General features: G+C 33.7%; 4 protein-coding genes and 1 long non-coding RNA gene across 5 annotated transcripts; 3 read left to right on the plus strand and 2 right to left on the minus strand.

Moving 5' to 3' along the window:
• Positions 1-1,821: 1,821 nt before the first annotated feature.
• AT5G03845 lies at positions 1,822-2,172 on the plus strand. The gene has a single exon (NR_142714.1). It is a non-coding gene; the product is annotated as an other RNA (long non-coding RNA).
• Positions 2,173-5,593: 3,421 nt separating this feature from the next.
• Positions 5,594-6,356, plus strand: GDU5 (glutamine dumper 5). The gene has a single exon (NM_122401.3). The coding sequence runs from the start codon at positions 5,724-5,726 to the stop codon at positions 6,117-6,119; it is 396 nt and encodes a 131-aa protein (NP_197874.2). The 5' UTR covers positions 5,594-5,723; the 3' UTR covers positions 6,120-6,356.
• Positions 6,357-10,515: 4,159 nt separating this feature from the next.
• Positions 10,516-12,008, plus strand: COL4 (zinc finger CONSTANS-like protein; the record flags this gene model as incomplete). The annotated part of the gene is made up of 2 exons (NM_122402.3): positions 10,516-11,259; positions 11,664-12,008. 2 exons carry the CDS (start codon positions 10,516-10,518, stop codon positions 12,006-12,008), a joined length of 1,089 nt encoding a protein of 362 aa, NP_197875.3.
• A 193-nt stretch (positions 12,009-12,201) lies between these two features.
• Positions 12,202-14,660, minus strand: AT5G24940 (Protein phosphatase 2C family protein; the record flags this gene model as incomplete). Its single annotated transcript, NM_122403.2, has 8 exons — positions 12,202-13,089; positions 13,187-13,261; positions 13,339-13,430; positions 13,505-13,591; positions 13,675-13,833; positions 13,925-14,023; positions 14,184-14,311; positions 14,581-14,660. 8 exons carry the CDS (start codon positions 14,658-14,660, stop codon positions 12,466-12,468), a joined length of 1,344 nt encoding a protein of 447 aa, NP_197876.1. The 3' UTR covers positions 12,202-12,465.
• A 1,607-nt stretch (positions 14,661-16,267) lies between these two features.
• Positions 16,268-18,820, minus strand: CYP71A15 (cytochrome P450, family 71, subfamily A, polypeptide 15; the record flags this gene model as incomplete). The annotated part of the gene is made up of 4 exons (NM_122404.1): positions 16,268-16,594; positions 16,655-16,939; positions 17,015-17,509; positions 18,437-18,820. The coding sequence occupies 4 exons, from the start codon at positions 18,818-18,820 to the stop codon at positions 16,268-16,270; spliced, it is 1,491 nt and encodes a 496-aa protein (NP_197877.1).
• Positions 18,821-19,630: the final 810 nt, after the last annotated feature.

Genomic DNA, 19,630 nt, shown 5'->3' on the forward strand with positions numbered 1-19,630 from the left:
CCGTGAGAATAATACATGATATTGACGAAAATTGTTTTTTTGCCCTAGTTAGAATACTTTTGGTCTATATTGAAGAATATATGAAAACATTTAGTTATTTAAAAGAATATATAACAGTTATAGATTATATTTAATTTAGATTTAGATTTCGATCTAAGATCTGGTCAATATAAATTAAACATATATTAAATGTCCAAAAAAAAAACACATAATGCCTTTTTTCTACGAAATTGCATGAGGTTAACAATACTCGTGTTTATTACGTGGAGTAACGTGGAAATGATGTAACGAGCCAAGGATGTTGACTTTTTGTGTGAAATTTATAGTCAACGATTTTTTTCAATGAAAAAATAATAATATATGATACAGAAATTGGTAATGCAATATGATGAGGACTGGACCATTAATTAGAAAACTTCATTTTGTAGTGGAAACTAGTTAGGGGTCCAGTGGTATGGTCGTCCTACTTGAACTATCTGATTGTGTTTAGACTTTAGAGACAATTTTTGGATACAAGATATATCTTAGTAGTGCGGATTGATAAAGAGAAAGTAATATTATTTATGAAATTTTTAACAAAAAAGAAATTATTTATGAGATGATATTATTTCAACGATACAATAGTGAATACTTTCTTATACAATCTACTTATATTTTCTTAAAGTATTGACTTGTTTTTAAGTTTGGCGCAATATTGGTTTTCTTTTTTAAAAGTAGCCTAGATTTTTTTGGGCTTTTTAAAAAGGGCCTGGCCCAGTATTTGTTGTGCATAATATTCAAAATAAAACCAATTAAACCAAACTAACCGAATTTTAACCAAAGGTCACAAAATTTTGGTTCATTTTGGTAAAAAAATAAATAACCGAACTGTAATCTAATTTTGACAATTTCGGTTTTCAAATTCCAAATCAATTAAAAACTAACAAATTTGGTTCGGTGGGTTTCGAATAATCGATCTCGCATGCCAACTATTTACCATAAAAAAATACCTTATAAGCTACTCAGATTTAATGAAAAACATTTTTGAAAACGACGAACTGAAATAAGAATTGTTTAAAAGGGGTACGTACACCAAAATAAACATTTTCAAAAATTCCCCACTCCATATTTTCTTTATTTTTCACATTTTTTTCATTTTGTATCATCTTTAAATGGTTATTTTGTTCACAACATCTTTAGAAACATAATTTAAATTCTACATAAAAATAGTTGGTCACTTTTACCTTCAGTACTTACCCTTTAATCCATACTCTGTCTTTTTATCGATACTGACGTAATGTTCTGATTATGGTGCATGTGAGAGAGTTTAGAAGAATGTTATGCAAATGGTATGGATTGATTTATTTCGAAACCAGTATTGCAGAAACTGAGCGAGTGTTACATTACTTGTCTTGAGAATATAGAGATTTAATTTGTTTTGTTTGTAGATTGAGTGGCTTGTTTGTAATTGTATATAAAATGTGAAGGCCAAGTAGGGAAAGTTTTGAGATTAGTAGTCTCTCTCAATCTAATCGGTTTTTCTTCCTCTCTATTGTTAAAAATTAGATTTGTAATTTTGTAGAAACAACCATTCTTTTTACCTTCTTGTACCATCAATTGGGCAGTATACTGTAAATTGAATTATTCGTTTTGGTTCGACATAGTGTAAGATTAACTCATAGATTTCTCTACATCTACATAAAAACATAGATCAAAATTGGAAAAAAGCTTTTACTGTTTTGTTTTATCAATGACTGAATTCTGATCTTATATATGATTGTTTATATTTGCGGTTTTATATATCTATTGATATATTCTTCCGCGAAATTAACCTCCAACCTTATCCTTTTTTCTTCCTTGCATAAACAAAATGTGCACACAGATACCTAAAGCCTAAAGGAATGTTTAGGCTACTAGACTGAGGAGACATGTTCACTAATTATATTCAACAAAGCACAAAATCAATATAATAAAATATAACTAAAGAAAGCGAAGCTAGATATGATTCGAAGATGTCTCACAAAGTCATATATAAACAGATCGATACATCAATGAAGACATAAATATATTCGTATCTAACATTGATTCACAAACAGATCTCGAATCATTTCATGACTTTTTTTTTGTTGTACGAATAAATAAATATATTCTCTGGCTTCACAGTAAATGTATTAGCCTCTCCCACGTACATGGAAGCGAATCTCTCCGGCGGCAATCACAAATCAATATCTCTATTTATCTATGGCTTGCGTACATCAATCACTATCCCATCTACATGTTACAACTATCATTATAGGTATTATATGTGCATGCATTTACGTTCGATATATTATGCCCAAAAAAGGTTCTTATGTATATATGTGCATATGCATATCATCAATACATATATATTTATTCTTCACGTGATGGAGTCGTGATGAACAAGAGATGACCCTTTGGCCTAACCAACAGGTTGTTTACTTATCAGTGAAAGGAGAGTACAAACTTCAGATGCTTTTGCGATGGTGGAAAATAGAATATTTGTTTTTTACAAGAGTGTTTCTTTTAATTTATACGATCTAAGTGGATTACTTGCACATGATTTCCAATTTAGAAGAATCTATTTATAAGAAAATAATTTATCTTGCTTTTCTAATTCGTTTTTCTAAATTAAGTAGATTTGAGGGAATCATTTATATATTATGATTTATGAACAAAACAAACTTTCCTGTGACATGTTATCATGGGAACTTTTTTTTGGCAACCCATGCATTTCTATTAAAATAAATGCGTTACAAGAAATTAACCCATAACGTGGTGGTAGATACTTTTTATTCGGGGTAGAGAGATTCATTAAAAGGTGAACTCCGATTTGGGTGAAACCTAAGCTCTCTCAAAGCTAACATGTTAAACCTTTTAATAATTGTTTTATATTGAAACAAAATATCTAAGAAGTTTAAGATGATTAGGGTACGTTGTGTATGTCAGTATGTGTGTGCATCATGCATATACGTACATATAAAAAAGAAATATATAGTTTTTCATTATGAAATGTAAAATTTATTGATTTAAAGAAAAGAAAGAATTGATCGTAAGCTGAAATCAGAAACAAACCATATATAGCGATTAAAAAGGCCATGGAGGTCTCCATTTGCTGGTTAGAGCGTAATGCAAAGAGTTGATATATTTGCGGCTGCTAGGACATACTTTTCTCAGTATTTTAAAAATGTCTCCTTAGTCTAGTGGCTTAATGTGGTCAATGCTAAGATATCAGTGTTCGAACCATAGTCCTTCAGATTTATTTTTCCATATTTAACGTTTTTTCAATCGGTCCATTTTATTCTTTAGCTTAGGGCCTTTTAAAACTCAAGGCCAGCTTGACTTGATCGCATAGTGTTGTAGTATGCATTGATGGACCTATGTTATACATTTTTGTGTGTATGTCAATGTCATAGATATGCATGAATATCTTTAAATGGGTCCAAGGTTTTGAAAGTGCATGTTTACTTTACTTGCCTAATAATAATATCAAGGGAGAAATATCCACAAGTTGACAATGCATAAATTTATATTTTTGATAAAGAACAACCCATAATTCTCTTTTCAAGTTGTCATGTCTCCTCCAACTCCATCAATATATTCTCATAATCTCATTCATGTATTGTCACACAACTCAAATAATGCTTTAATGTACTCAGCTTAAAAATTAAAACTTACCTTTCCTCCATCAGTTGAAGTTTTCGATCGTTAACAAGTACTCACGACTAATATTTATTGATTTGTGAGTTGTATCTAAAATTATGTATGTCAGTATGTGGCTATATTAATATAAAAAGATCAAATTTAAGTTTCAATTGAAATTATATTTAAAATCAACATGAAAGCTTTACCAAAAAAAAAACCTCATCAGAAAGGAGATGTACGTATGAAAAACAGAGTTCAATATAATCAGAATTCTTTCGATAATTTATGAAGTAAACTCTCAAATTTCGGATATTACAACACATATGAATAAAAACATTACTCATAACTCATAAGTGAGTAAGAAAAATAACATAATCCAAGAATAAGAGCTAATCCATCTTATGGTTCACTAGACATAGTTTATTCATTTAGAGATTGTAGATATATGGTTTATATTAATGTTCAAATATTAATCTAACAATTTTGGCAATCGACATGATTAAAAAATGAAATATATTCTCTTCCAACTATGGATACAAATAAAATCTATGGATTGTTGTTGTGGAATATTAAAAAGTAAACCCATATATAATTTACTGTTAACGGCAAACATCATTATCCAAATAGCACCATCGAAAAGACACATATCCCTGGCTTAGCGTAATAACAAATGGCCATGTGAAATTCATGGGCCCGAATAAAACACAAAGCTGGGCCCTCTTAATATTCCTAAATCCAAATAATCATATAATTATGTTTTCTGTTTGTCTCTCCCAAATATGATGTCGATAAAATTATAAGGGTTCGAATAGTTGCGCCAGTTAGGACGAACCAATTCATTTCCAATTCATTTCCGGTTTATACTACTTTTCTTTAGTATTTATGAACTATAATTTGTTGTCGTGTAAAAAATAGAACAAGTATGCGGCAAACTAACTATAGATTGTTTTTACGTAGAAAAAAAGCTTGATTTACATCAGTTTATTGTCCGTTCCAAAAATAGAAAACATTTCTCTGCTTTTTTTTATTGCAATCATTCAAAACCTAAATTTATAATCATTTATAACACCAAGAACATATATAAATCATCTTCACTCATAAAACATAAACAAACTACTCTACTTACAATATGCATAACCTCCACTAAATATATATGCATCCACAATTTACAAAATCATCATGTGGAAATTATCTCATACTTTAGTGTAATGGTTTTAACTGTTATATCACTTATAAGAAATCAGCTTAAAATTACTCGTATATGGGGCTTGTAGACTACCTTAAACTCCAAAAAACTAGATTTTGAAGCTCTAAATTGATCAATTAAGATGTATAGTTGGCCACTCTTTCAGCTGATCGATCATGTATATATGAAACAAATCTACAACGAATAAGTAAAACAATATTGCTTGTTTTTCAAGACGCAATGGAATTCAAGAGATCAGTCAATTCTACTAATAAATAATTTTCTAAATAAACATGATAATTTATCTATTTTTGTAGTTGTCTTTTGTCAACAAATGTCATCTTCATAAATGATTTCTTTATCCAAAAAATCACAAATTCATTGCCATAAATAACATGGTAAGATCACATATTAAGTTGAACAAAAAAGGGATCACATTTTCAAATATCTACCTCATATTTTTTTTTGTTATAATTTCTGACACGAGGAGATTATGGAACTGTCTTTAACAAATAAAAAAAGGGATTACGGAATTGAGATCTTAAAGTTTGATTATCCAAAAAGGATTTTATAAACAAAAAAATCAAGGTATATATCTAAATGCAAAAACGTATGATTAAATATCTTCGAACCTGGTGCATGATCAAAGCAACGTAACGTATCATGAAGATTCCGTGACCCACTTACCTTCAATTTTGTTTTATAATAATATTGTGAAATATTTATTACATCTCTTCCCTCTATTGTTCTCTTCCAGTACTATAAATAAAATGTCAAACCACTCCAACAAAATCAAACTAGCTACACAGTTATAAAAAAAAAGTATAAGCTTCACAATTTTCAAGCTTCTTCTCCTCTGTTCTTTAACAAATCCAAGAATAAGAAATATAAAACAATGAGGCAATTTCCAAGCATAAGAGGAAACATAAATGAGAAGATGATGACAACAATGGTGGAGTCTCAGACACGGTCTCCGTGGCGTACACCGGTTCCTTACCTATTCGGTGGTTTAGCCGCCATGCTTGGACTCATAGCCTTTGCTCTCTTGTTGCTCGCCTGCTCCTACTGGAGGCTCTCGCGGCAGACAGAAGATGAAGAGAAACAGACGGAGTCCGGTGAGAAAGTGGTGGCTAAGGCTTTTGAGGAGAAGATTCTTGTGATCATGGCTGGACAAAACAACCCTACCTTCTTAGCCACTCCGGTCGCGGCCAAGATTTGCCTGGATTGTGTTAATATGGAGAAGAAAGAAGGACAAAATGGGGAATCTAAAGTAACAGAAGAAAACCACTGACTACTGAGCTCTGTTCTCAAGAGTGTACTTTTTTGGATTCTCTGTTTTTGTCGGTTTGTTTTTTGTTTGTTGGGGAAGTAGTTTTCCTCTGTTTTTGTCGACCTTGAGATTGTAAATTTTCATTAGAGTAGTAAATGTGAACAAAAAAGTTGAGAAATTTCGGGTTTCTATGTATAAATGTTGGTATATGAATATATTTTGCTAAATTAAAGGTATCAATGTGTCATTGTTTTGATCATTAATATTTCCAAATTAGTTTTGAGAGTATATCTATATCCTGCTATAGCTTAAAGATTTACTTGTAAAACTAAGAAGTTTAGCTACATTTTCATGGCCGAGTGGTTAGCACTCTAAGTTAGAGGAGCATATATTTGGCCAAGACCAGGGGAGTGATTTCCGTTCTGAACGTGTGAGCCATCACTGTGTCTACGTGACTACTGAAGACATCTTTACTGGTCAAAACACTTGATTTTTATTGGGTCCAAAATAAATCAAAATGACCCAAGTTAGCAAACAAAAAAAACAAAAAAAAATATTGTGTGATGGGAAATATGTAAACAAATGGAAGTTGATTTTTAGTTTATTTTGTAAAAGTTACATAATTTTAGTCATTTTTTATAAAATTAGAATGTTATTTTATCGGAGAGCTTTTTTTCCGAAAAGTTTTCTCTCTATACCAGCTCTTTTTCTCCTGGTCATTTTTTTCGACAAAATTGTGGCTCCGACTAACGTTCGTGGACTTCCAAAGCCACGACGTTGGTTCGGCTTAAGTTTTTAGGTTTGTTTTTTTCTTTATTTGGCTGGGATCTTTTGGTTTTTCTGCAGAGTATCTGTTCTCATAATCAGAGTTCTTTGGTCTATATATGCATCGGTCCTATGCCAACTGTCTAAGTTGTGGTTGGTGAAGCGGTATGGACGACCATCTCTTAAGCTTCTCCACTCGATGCTCCCTTTAAATCTGGGCGAAATCTGTTTTGGTTTGGGATTCCTTTCACCGGTAAAGTCGATGGTTTCGACATCACTTACCAGGATTTTTCTAACAGTCTTTTGTACAAGTTCGAAACTTAACGGTTAGGATCTAATGGAATTTCATGATTGTACTTTTGAAGTCTACTAATAAGCAAGTGAGACATGAAGATTGAGAGGTTATGCTTAGATTTTCATATTTTCCAATTTCAAAATTTCTAGCTAATTAGATAGTTGATATTTTTGCAGTTAGATCATTAGTTTCTCTGTTTGGTTTAATTATGTTTTTCATTTGTTTCAAGTTTTTATGTTTCTTCTGGATGGGGCTGTTGGCTCCGGAAGTCCGTTATACTAGCCGGTTTTGTATACCTCCTTAATTCGATAAATAAACATCAGTGACCAAAAATAAATAAATGTTATTTTACCTTACGACATTTTACTTTACATGATACCTACCACACATGTAATCTGAACGAAAAAACCTATACGCTAACATAGCCATACATAAGCGTTTTTACTATCATGTCATTTTTTGCAAAATTAATCATAATTTTAACTCAGGTCCTGAATGTTTTATAGTTTTTAATTGGTTTTTAGTTTTCGGTTTTTGAATTTTGGTTTTTGATTTTTGAAGTTTTTGATTTTTGTTGTGGATTTTAGTTTTTGCAAAATCAAGAATGGAAATTTTTTTATATTTTTTTTAACTCGAATGGAAATTTATATAATTTTTAATTTTTTTACTTAATCTTAATGTTTAAACATTTTTAAATTGTGTATTTTATCTTTGGATGAATTGATAAATGGTAAAAATAGCATAATTAAATAATAATAGTAAATTAAAAAAAAAGGGTTACGTAAATTGTTTTAAAAACCCACAAAACTTAGTTTTTAGATTCTATGAAGAAATAGCTAAAAACTCCTAAAATCTAGTTTTCCTATTTTTTAAAAAATCTACTTTTTGTAGAAGAATGAATGAGTAATTATTTAGTTTTTGCAAAATCAAAATAAAAAAACTACTTCAAAAATTGGAACCATTCAAGGCCTCAATCATTTGTCCATTTTTAATCTAAACGAAAAAACCCACTCCTTTCATTTGTTTCTTTAAATTTCTGCAATGTTTAATTTTTATTAAAACTTATGTTCGTTTCTTTCAAGTCATCTAGTTTAAGAATAGTACAAGAGCACAGTACGAGTGTACGACACGATCAATTTATGTTTTTTCACTTTATAGTTTTGCTCGTAACTCATATTTATTGATGATGACTCGACTCCCATGGTTTTTGCCGCCGGCATGCTTTTATGGGTTGGGAAAAAATAAGTAATTTGAGAAAGATGATGTCATAATATGGACATGTGTCCGTTCACAGATTGGCTTCAAAGAGTTTCAATATGTTTGACTTTGGAACAGTTGTATGAATTTGCTCTATTTGCTGCAACTACCTGACGCGGCGATGCGACTCTGCCTACATCATAACTCATAATTAATGCAACGCTCATTTGAATCAAACTTTCACAAATCAATACGGTTACACATTTTTCATGATGTATGATTCTGACACTTTCAATATTGTTTTTTTTTCTTTTTCTAATTAAGAGTTTTGATAATCACTCCTAATTTTTATTTTCATTTTAATTATTTAAGTTTCAATTATTATCATGCTTATATATTTCTATTTTTTTTTAATTTAATAATGTCAAATCAAATTTACTTTTGAAGTTTTAAATTTTATTAGTTGGTCAGACACAACACAACATAAAATTTATTTTGAGAAAACCAAGAGTACAAGATGTAATGTTTAAAATCGTGGTAGAAGTTTGATTTATGGAGAAAAGAAAAAGAGTTTTCATAAGAAAGTGAAATTTTTCATTTTATTTCATTATCAAAGCCTAAAATAAATGACGATTCTCTTCACTTTCTCATAAATACTCTTTTTTTCTTTTTTCTTTTTGCAGAAATCAGTCCACCGCGATTTTCAAAATCTTCATCTTGTACTCTCAATTCTTTTATTGCCTGTTGTGTTCTGTCTAGTTCTGATTTATGCTTAACTAATAAAATTTCCAAAAAAATTGATTTGACACAATTAAATCAGAATAATAGAGAAATGAGAAGCATGATAAATGAATCTTAGATAATTCAAAATAAATAAAAAAAAAATAAATAAATAATCTAAAATACTAAAATTACAACAAATTATTAGTAAAAAAAGAAGCATATATTGGTTTTACATATATATATATTTTATACATGTCAAAATCTGATCAATAGATATAATATGCGAGTTACTAATTTTGAAATAAGTCTTTATTTATATTGTAATAAGGATAGTAAAAATTTATAAGGTCTTATCCTGGAGTTATGTGTGGAATAGTTACGGTGCAGTTAACCATGAAATTTTGAAGAGGTATTTTTGATGACTATCTAGAGGGCGTTGATTTCTTTGTTGATAAAAAAAGAAATAAGTTTATGTGAAACCAGTGAGTTTGTGTTGTGACTTTTAGCAAATTGAGAAATAAAGTTATTGGGCTGAAATAAGCATTTTAGTGAACAACAAAACACATACATGCAGAATATATCAGTAATAACTAGAAACCAATGGTCCACATAAGGCCCATATTCAGCCCACTAGTGACCGACCTACCCACCGGCCATTTACTTTATCCTCGCTAGTCACAGTATCGTTTCCATTTAAGTTTGCTCCTCATGGTGGTGGTCCTAAAACTCATCTACCCATACTTCTTCACCACTTTTTTCATTTTATTTTGCAATAGAACCACTCTCTGTGTCAGCTTATGGATTTGAATGGTTACGACGGTTGGGGCGAACAAAACCGTCAATGGATCAGATCGTTTTTTGTTTTATCATTCATCAAAAATAGTCCGCAGTGGTCCGGACCAAAAAAAATAGAAGAAAACCGCTGCGGACCATCTGCAGACCGTTTTTACATACAAATAAACTTGGTTTACAGCGATTTATAGTCCGCCCCAAAAATGAGATGGAGTAAACCGCAGACAAATTAGACCGCTTTGTCCGCTGCCTCCATTCATAACCTATAAATCATATAAAAAAGTTCGTAGACAAATTTGCTACGCATCATTTGCTAAAATAAAACACCTGTTGCCAAATGTCGACGATCCAGAATTATGATTACAAGTATCATCATCATACGATTACAATTATATAAAGAAATAAAGAACACACAGAACTATAATGCCAAGTAATTTCATCAGAAATAAAATTACGTTGTTTGGCTAAGATTTTACCACGTGTCAACTTTTCATTCGATCTAGATGGATACCCATGGACCCCACATGGATAGACTCATTGACACGCTCATGTGAAGCCAATAGTAACACCAACCACAAAAGAAAGAGAGAGAGAGAGACACTGAAACATAGAGAGAAGAAAAAGAAGAGGTTTAGAGAGAGAAAAATGGCGTCAAAGCTCTGCGATTCGTGCAAATCAGCGACGGCGGCGTTATACTGCCGACCAGACGCAGCGTTTCTATGCTTAAGCTGCGATTCAAAAGTCCACGCGGCGAACAAACTCGCGTCACGACACGCGCGCGTGTGGATGTGTGAAGTGTGCGAGCAAGCACCGGCACACGTCACGTGCAAAGCAGACGCGGCCGCGTTATGCGTCACGTGCGACCGTGATATCCACTCGGCTAATCCGTTAGCTCGCCGTCACGAACGCGTTCCCGTTACTCCGTTTTACGATTCCGTCTCTAGTGACGGTTCCGTTAAACACACCGCCGTTAATTTCCTTGACGACTGTTACTTCTCCGATATAGATGGTAACGGAAGCCGTGAAGAAGAGGAGGAAGAAGCTGCTTCGTGGCTGTTACTTCCCAATCCAAAGACTACAACGACGGCGACGGCGGGGATCGTTGCTGTTACTTCAGCTGAGGAAGTTCCGGGAGATAGTCCGGAGATGAACACTGGTCAACAGTATTTGTTCTCGGATCCGGATCCGTATCTGGATCTGGATTATGGAAATGTTGATCCGAAGGTGGAATCGTTAGAGCAGAATAGCTCCGGTACTGATGGTGTTGTTCCGGTGGAGAATCGGACGGTTAGGATTCCGACGGTGAACGAGAATTGCTTTGAAATGGATTTTACCGGAGGATCTAAAGGCTTTACTTATGGTGGTGGTTACAATTGCATCAGTCACAGCGTAAGCTTAATGTTCTTTAATCACAGTGATTAATTTAATTGATTATGTTTGATTAACAATTATTTATCAATTTTTAACGAAAAAGTTTAGATCTTTAGGGTTTAGACTTTTGATGATACTTAAAATTATTAATTTATTGGGAAGTAATGATTGGCTGACTAAAATTTAGGGTTATGCGAGCAACATGTGTAAATTAATCTGTAATTAGAAGAAATATTATGATAATCCTTAATTTAAGTATCTAATTATGTATTAATCAAAGAATTTTGGTGTCTTCTTTTTCATTTGTTTTGTTTAATCTAGTGTAGATCTAATCATATTCACTTATAAGTTATAACCTATAGTATTTGTCAGTTTGATTGTACTTATTATAATGGCTTGATCCAATGGTTGGTGTAATTTAGGTGTCATCATCGTCGATGGAAGTGGGAGTGGTGCCAGATGGTGGTTCGGTGGCTGATGTATCGTATCCTTACGGTGGTCCTGCAACCAGTGGAGCTGATCCGGGGACACAGCGGGCTGTTCCGCTGACTTCAGCTGAGAGAGAAGCGAGGGTAATGAGGTACAGAGAGAAGAGGAAGAACAGGAAGTTTGAGAAGACTATAAGGTATGCTTCAAGGAAAGCGTATGCGGAAATGAGACCGAGAATCAAGGGACGGTTTGCGAAGCGGACGGATACAAATGAGAGCAATGATGTGGTTGGTCATGGTGGTATCTTTAGTGGGTTCGGACTTGTACCTACATTTTAGATATTGAGAGAGGGAGAGACTCTAAAATGGAAGATGGTGGGTGGTTTGGTGTTTGTTTTAGTAATAAGGTTTTTAACGAACGTTTAATTTAAACGAGTTTGTTTGTTTTTTGTTGATGAGTATTTTTAGTTGTTGTGGGCGATGAAGAGGAAGAGAAGTGAGTGGGTGGTGTTTAACTGTTTATAAGTAACTTGTTTTGTATATATCGTGATTTTGAATATGTTCTTGTTTATGTTATGTACTCAAACTATTTAGAATCAACAAGTTTACAAAATTTGGTACACTGCAAAAAGAAATTACATTGTTGAAGTTAAAGACCTCAGAAAAAAGGGTGACAAAGAGAAGAAACTTACATGAACGAGATAAATCAGTTTCGAGGCAAAATCTTTGGACACTAAATAGTTCAAAGTTAAATGAAGATGATACATTCATTTATCAAAAGAAGGTAGTGGACGTTTTAGTTAAAGATAGAGGGAGTTGTCTTTCTTGCGGCGGAATCACTATGAACTTTGATTGGTTTTCGATTCCTTTCACCCGTTGATCCGCTCTGTTCTGTTGCGGCCGGCTTCTTCGCAGTGCTACTGTCCAAGTCGTTGTGTACTGTGCTTTGCGTTTGATTAGGTACCTTGGCTGAACTCTTAGGCTCTGAGTCGCTGCGAATTTTGATTGGCATTTGACTCTTTTCCCCGGTTAAACCACTCTGTTCTGAAGAAACGCTGTGTCCTGTTGCTGTAGTCGCGATTGGTTTTTGGTTCGAGTTATCGGCACTTCTAGCTGCAATCGGCTTTTGGTTCAGGCTTTGACTGTCAGTGTTGCGGTCCAAGTCCTTGTTTACTGTGGTATGGTCTTGATTGGTTTCTTTGGCTGAGATCTTGTGGTCTGAGTCATTTCTAACAGCGGTTGGCACTTGATTTGCTTCCTCGGATGAGCTGGAACCGTTGTTGTTAGCTGACTTGCTCTCCAAGAAACGTACAACTACACATGTAATATTGTCTGCACTTCCTCTTTTAATTGCTTCTCCCACAAGTTTCTTGGTGGACTCTTCCGGATCTTCAACTTCTTTTACTACTGCAACTGCTTCCTGAAAGACCATCAGAGAGATCTCAATCATTGAGTTTGATGTGATACTTATCGGAACATGAAAGTAGTTTTTCGAAGAAGAACTTAATTTTACAAACCTCATTGGAGAAAACATCCCATAGTCCATCGCTGGCAAGAATCAGAAACTCAAGAGAATCATCAATCTTCTCTTCCTGAAGTTGAAGACATGACCTTAAGTGAACACAAGTAGATGTTGTGTGTGGTTTACAAAGCAAATGAAGATACAAACCTGAATTTCTGGATCAGCAACAACATATTGTTTAAGCAATCGATCACCAAACGCGCGGGAAACTGCAAGAACTCCTCCAACTCTCCAAGTCCCTGTTCAATCTAGGAGTTAGGCACACCGGAAAATAAGCCACAAAGCGGGAAATAACTCTACGGTTTCTTGTTACCTGCCCACATCACAAAACCACCAGCATTCTCAATCCGTTCACGCTCATCACTTTGGTCAGGTTTATGGTCTCTTGAAACAGCAAATGCTACAAGAGCACATGAATTCATTTCAGAAGATTTCAATAGATACCAAGAGTCATGACTTAATCAAAAATGTCAATAAAAGTACCATTTCCGCCACGACATATAACAGCTCTGGAATCACCAACATTAGCAACAAGTAAACGATCACCAACGAGAATAGCTGTGGAAGCAGTTGAACCAGCATCTCTAGTATGACTATTTTCTGACTTGAGAAGTTCAGAGTCTGTATGAGTATAGGCATCAGCTGAACCAAAAACACAAAGCAAATATATATGATCCCAAGATTTAGAGCAACAATAATAGTAAGTCCAAACGAAAAGAAATTGAAAGTAAACCTATTGCAGATTTGGTGTCAGAGATGAACTTAGGATGAGTAATAAGATTGCTGAAAAGGTGACGCTTCACATACTCAGCTGCTCTGGATCCACCATGACCTGCAAAAAACAATTAAAAAAACAAACATGAATACTTTTTGCTCTTTCTTATAAGCAACCCTAATCAATATCCAATTTGAGATCATATATATAAAACCTTCATAAAAATGTCATTGAGACATAATGTATAAATTCTTGTTAAGAAAGGGACCAAGAATACCATCAAAGACTCCAAATAGACCAACGATTTCTCCATCGATACCGTCGATCCTTGTCTCAAAAAAGTCTTCCATAGATGACCTTTTTCCAGCTGAGCTTGCATATCCATAGCTAAATTTTCCATTCTGACTGCAGTTCAAAAGTTCATAAACATTGTGATGAGTTCATGTTAAGGAAAACGAAAGTTCGAATCAATATAATCTTTGAGACGAAACAAACATGTAGCTAGCAAAAAAACAGATCACAATGGAACAAGTTCTACATGGCTTTTCATTCAAGTAACCTAAACTAGATCAAACACAGAGATCATTGATCAATCCTAAGCCCTAAATTTCGAATGTAACAAATCAATAATGTAGATATATAGATAATTTCAATCAAATAGAGAGGTAAGTGACCTGAGACCACCTCCGCTTGCGGGAGCTTCAACAATCCGCATTTGATTCGAATAAGATAACGCCAAGTCCATATATCCCATTTTTGCAGAAATTTCAAATACTACTCTTCAGAAACATACAGAGACCGCGACGGGATTAAGGAGAAAAGTCAAAGGAAACCTGAGGAAAATGATTGGAGAGAAGAATAAGGGGAAGAAGATTGAGAGATTTTCTCATTGATGGTGGAAGAGAAATACCGTAAGAAACAGAAAGCAGTGAGCGGTGTTACGTGTTCCGGAAGCAATGGTGTTTAGCAGTTTCCGGGGTTTAAATATTATTTGCTAATTATAGAAAGGTTTAGTGGACTTTTAGAAGTCAAAAGCTTGGACCAATGATACATCTCAAAATTGACACGTCATGCGATTGATTAAGCATCTATTGGCTCTTGTTTAGCTATTTTGATTTTCTTTGTTTATGGTTTATATGCGAGGGGATTTGTATATTTTTATTTTGGATTCTTTTCGACAAACTCGAAAGTTATAGGTTATTCTTTATTCCATAATCAAAAGCTCATCAACCATATAACGCAAGTCTTCTTTATACAAGAAGACAGAAACGAAAACACTCATCAACACCAGTTTTGCCGAAGCATATGTGATCTATTGGCGAGGAAGCTTTGGTGAAGGGTGAAACTCCCTGACCCAGATTTGATCCTCAGAAATGTATGCGGTCTGACTACCTCCTGCCATTAATAAAATAATATTTTAAATTCGAAACAGACAGTGTGGTGGTCTTTCGGAGAAAAGTCCACTCTGAAGCATAGCAGTGCATTTCTACCGGGATTGACTAGGGTTTATCAAAAAGAAAAAAAAAAAAAGATAAAACTCCTAAAAGTTAAAACACTTAACCCAAACACTTATAACAGTAAAAGTTAAAACACTTAACCCAAACACTTATTGAAACAGTAAGAGAAAGCCCAATTGAAGATCTAGCCAGCTGCATCATGGTAACATGGGAACTAGATTAAGCAATAGATGGATATCAATACTATTGTATATCGGGCTAAAATCAGTGTTGGTTTATATGCGGTACCTAGATGCTTTTTCAGACTTTTCACCACCGATCTTATCGATCCACACCAAACACAGCCTACAAGCTCCATCACTTGCGTCACTTGGTTCTAGAAATCCATATACCTTCGTCCATGCTATGTTTTCGAAGGTATGATGGGTCTACAGAATCAAGTGAGGCAGTGACACCATGCAGGGTCGGTTGGGAATGTGTTTCCAAGGTAAACACAGCCGCAGGAAAAATGCAAAAGAGAAAAAATAAAAAAAGACAAGAGGAGGCGGTTACTGTTTTAGGTCTAGGTGTCGATTATTGCTCTCATATCATTTAAGCTTTTGTAAGTGATGATTGTTATTTTTGATAGAGAAGGTATACATTTATACAGAGGCTATGTACTAAAAAATTGGAAAGGAGAATAATCGTAAATAAATGAGGAAGATATGAAGGCTATAATATTGCACAATCAAATCTTCCGTTACATATATGACTATTCTATTACGAGGCAACAATATAAGTTAATAACAAGTTGGAATATTTTCTTCCATAATCAAAAGCTAATCAACCAAATTAACAACACTTATTCAAACTTCAAACATAAACCTATTAAAGATATGCATATCATGACAATATGTGGACTAGATTAGGCATTAGATGGAAATACAATAAGAGGAAATTTGCGGCAAACATCGATTCCCGTTGCTTCAGCTAGATCATATTCATCCCCCGAAAGCCGAGCATCCATTCTCCAGTTAAATCGGTTCACAAGGTTGGCTAGTGTCACCTCAACCAAAGCCATAGCAAATCCAATTCCAGGACAAATCCTTCTTCCAGATCCAAATGGAATGTATTCGAAATTTGTTCCTCGAAAGTCCAGAGGTGAATCTAAGTGTCTCTCTGGCCTAAATTCTTCTGCATCTATCCCCCATGTCACAATGTCTCTTTGAATAGCCCAAGCATTGGTTATTACCTAAAATAGACTTTTAGATATGCGTATTTATGATTCATAATTTTAAAAAAAATCCAATACCTGTGTGCCTGCAGCTATGTCATATCCTTTTAATTTGACATCTTGAGTCAATAGTCTTAGTACTAGTAATGGAAAAGGGGGATGTAACCGAAGACCCTCCTTAATAACCGCTTTTAAGTACTTCATATCTTCAACTTCTTCATGTGATCTATATATAGTAAGGTTTGTCGCATCGCCGCGAATCTCGTCTTGGAGTTTCTTCATGCATTCCGGATGTCTAATAAGCTCCGTCATTGTCCATTCTAGTAGTGAGTTAGTTGTTGTCGTTCCTCCTAAAAATATATCCTGGAGAATGTAAAAAATTCCTTGGTTCATATTGTCCCAACCAAATATAGAAAGCTTTTATATATATGATCTTACCAAGATTATGAACTTAATGTCGCTTCGTCGAACTTCTATTCCATCTTTACTCTGTCTTTCAAAGGACAACAATATATCGACGAAATCCTTTGTTGGTTTATTTGTAGCATCTAAATGCTCTTGCACCACTTTATCCATAAGATCTCCAAAAATTTTACTCACTTCCTCCGCTCTATTATACAGACCACGAATTTGATCTATCCACGCCAAACACGGGATATATTCGCTAACCGGAAATCCGCCTACCAGCTCAGTGATTTTTCTCACTTGATTCTTGAAATCGCTCATGCTTGCCTCGTTGCTATGTTTTTTCCCAAAAGAAACTCTACTTGCCACATCGCTTGTAAGTGTTATAAGAAGCTTGCTTAGATTTAGTGGTGAAGAATCGGAACTTGCTTTCTCGACCTTCTCCATCATTACACTTCTCTCTTCTTCTCTTACTTTTGCAAAGGATTGTACCATTTTCTTATTGAGTAGATGGACGACGCATACAGTCTTCCTCACAAAACAGACGTAATACTTTCATCAGTTTCTTAATGAGAAAATTAATATATCTAAGTATCAAGAGCATTAATATATCAAAGTTTTTAACAAACAAAAATACTACTTTCTCTCAAACTTCCGTTGTTTATCTTTTGCAAAAAAATGTGTTCTGTTCTTTCTCTACGCACAAAGCAAATGTTTTTTTTTCTTTTAAAGCTCAACTCATGCCTTTATTACATCCTCTATATATTAGAAAAGAAACACTAATTCTTATGTATGAAGTCCACAATTCTTCTCATTTTTTATTTATTTATTTATTTCTGCTATTATTCTTGCCAAACAATGTTAATTTCATATACAAGTTATTCTTATTAACTAAACTTACGAAAATCAAATATCTAATAAGAAAGTTTGTATAAAAATATTTAATGGTTTTATTTAAATGTATTGTATTTTTCAATTGGAAGATTAAACATTATAGAACTGTATATGTATTTCAACAAGTAAATACCTTCTGACTTTTAAAACAAACGTACTTCAAGAAGTAAATAGTATACAATTCATTTCGTATTATATGTCTTTTAGTTTTTTACTCACAAATTAACGAAACAATACTATTTTTACCTTTTATTAATATGTTATGTAAATTTTTTATTGGTCAAGAAATTAAAACTATAAAATAAAATTGAATTTTTTTTTAAACGACATTTTTTGTTTACAAGACGATACTCAAATTAAAATAAAACGGAAGGGGGATCAAAATTAATCAAACGCACGGTGCATGTATTCACTACAACATGTAACTATCAATCTAACTGGTAAAACTTAATCAAATATAGACTTTGGAAATTATATAATAGGCCACAGATAGCAAATCCAGAGAGCTAACCACAACTAATTGTTAACTGTATATATAAATTAATGACTTAGCAAAAACACCTTAATCTGCCTCCAATAGTCTCCGTAAGGGGAAAAAACCACTTCTCTCCCACCGTTGAGGATTGTTTCAATCACTTTTAATCGCGGGCGGTTCGCAACCTTAAGGTCGTGTGTTTTCATGAGGTCATGAGCTACGTCAGAGGAAGAGACTACGAGGATCGGGACACGGCCAAAATGAAGGAGCATGAGTGGCCCGTAGCGGTGGCTGAGGGAACGAAGGGAGCGGTGAGGGTGGAGGCTTAGCTGGTGGAGGTTTCCGATTACCGGAACTCGCCACGGAGACGGTGGTAGGTTGTCTTTGGCAACGGTTCGATTCAGAAGTGGTTTTAGGAGAAGAAAGGCTAGGATTGTTGCTAGGCAGAGAGAGATGATTATGATTTCCATTTCTAACTTTGAAACAATTCTCTCACTCGTAATATATTTATTTATGTGTTGGGTGATTACTAGTTACTGATTAGTTGGAAACACACAAACTTTAAAACTACTCATCAATAAGCTAAGTGGACCTCAAGCTGACGTGTTTTTAGCTTGTGTGAGAGTTAGACTCTTAGAGACAAGTGTTTCACAAGATTTCATTTGGAGAAATGCATACACATGCAATAAAATGCATCCTATTAAGAAGAAGCAAACAAAAGCTATCAAGTAAGACAATGAGTGATAATTACAAATAGACACGTTGTTAAAAAAACTGTATATACATCGTATGCATCTTTCATACGACACCTAATGCGACACTTGTCTCTAACTCTCTCATAAGCTTAGCCATATGGGATACCATATTGGCTTGGTTTCTCGCTTCCTACCACTCTAAGAATTGAATGGTGCCCTTTACTTAATGACCACCGATGCACAAGCAAAACATTATTGTATATTTCCTATTTTGGAATCTTTTAATACTTAGTTACTTACCAATTGGGTTATTTACTTCGATTGATTTAAAATTTTAACCATAATCATTAAAGTATAAATTTTAACAATCATTCAAGTATAAATTTATTCAATCCTCAATTTTGATTTTATATTTTCTACTGTAACTAAAACATGTGAATTTCAAAAACTAAATAAATGGAAAATATGTTGTTAAAAGCCGTTTATCGTTAGTAAATCATTGATCAGACTCAAAATTTGATGACTTAAACGTTTCTTTAGGAAAAATTAATTAGTTATGTTAGAAATTTTATTTAGAAACGAAAA

This window comes from Arabidopsis thaliana, chromosome 5 (genome assembly GCF_000001735.4).
Source record: "Arabidopsis thaliana chromosome 5, partial sequence".
Taxonomy (NCBI): Eukaryota; Viridiplantae; Streptophyta; class Magnoliopsida; order Brassicales; family Brassicaceae; genus Arabidopsis; species Arabidopsis thaliana.

Coding starts and splice junctions, on each gene's coding strand:
- GDU5 (NM_122401.3), top strand. CDS start 5,724: ATGAGGCAATTTCCAAGCATAAGAGGAAACATAAATGAGAAGATGATG.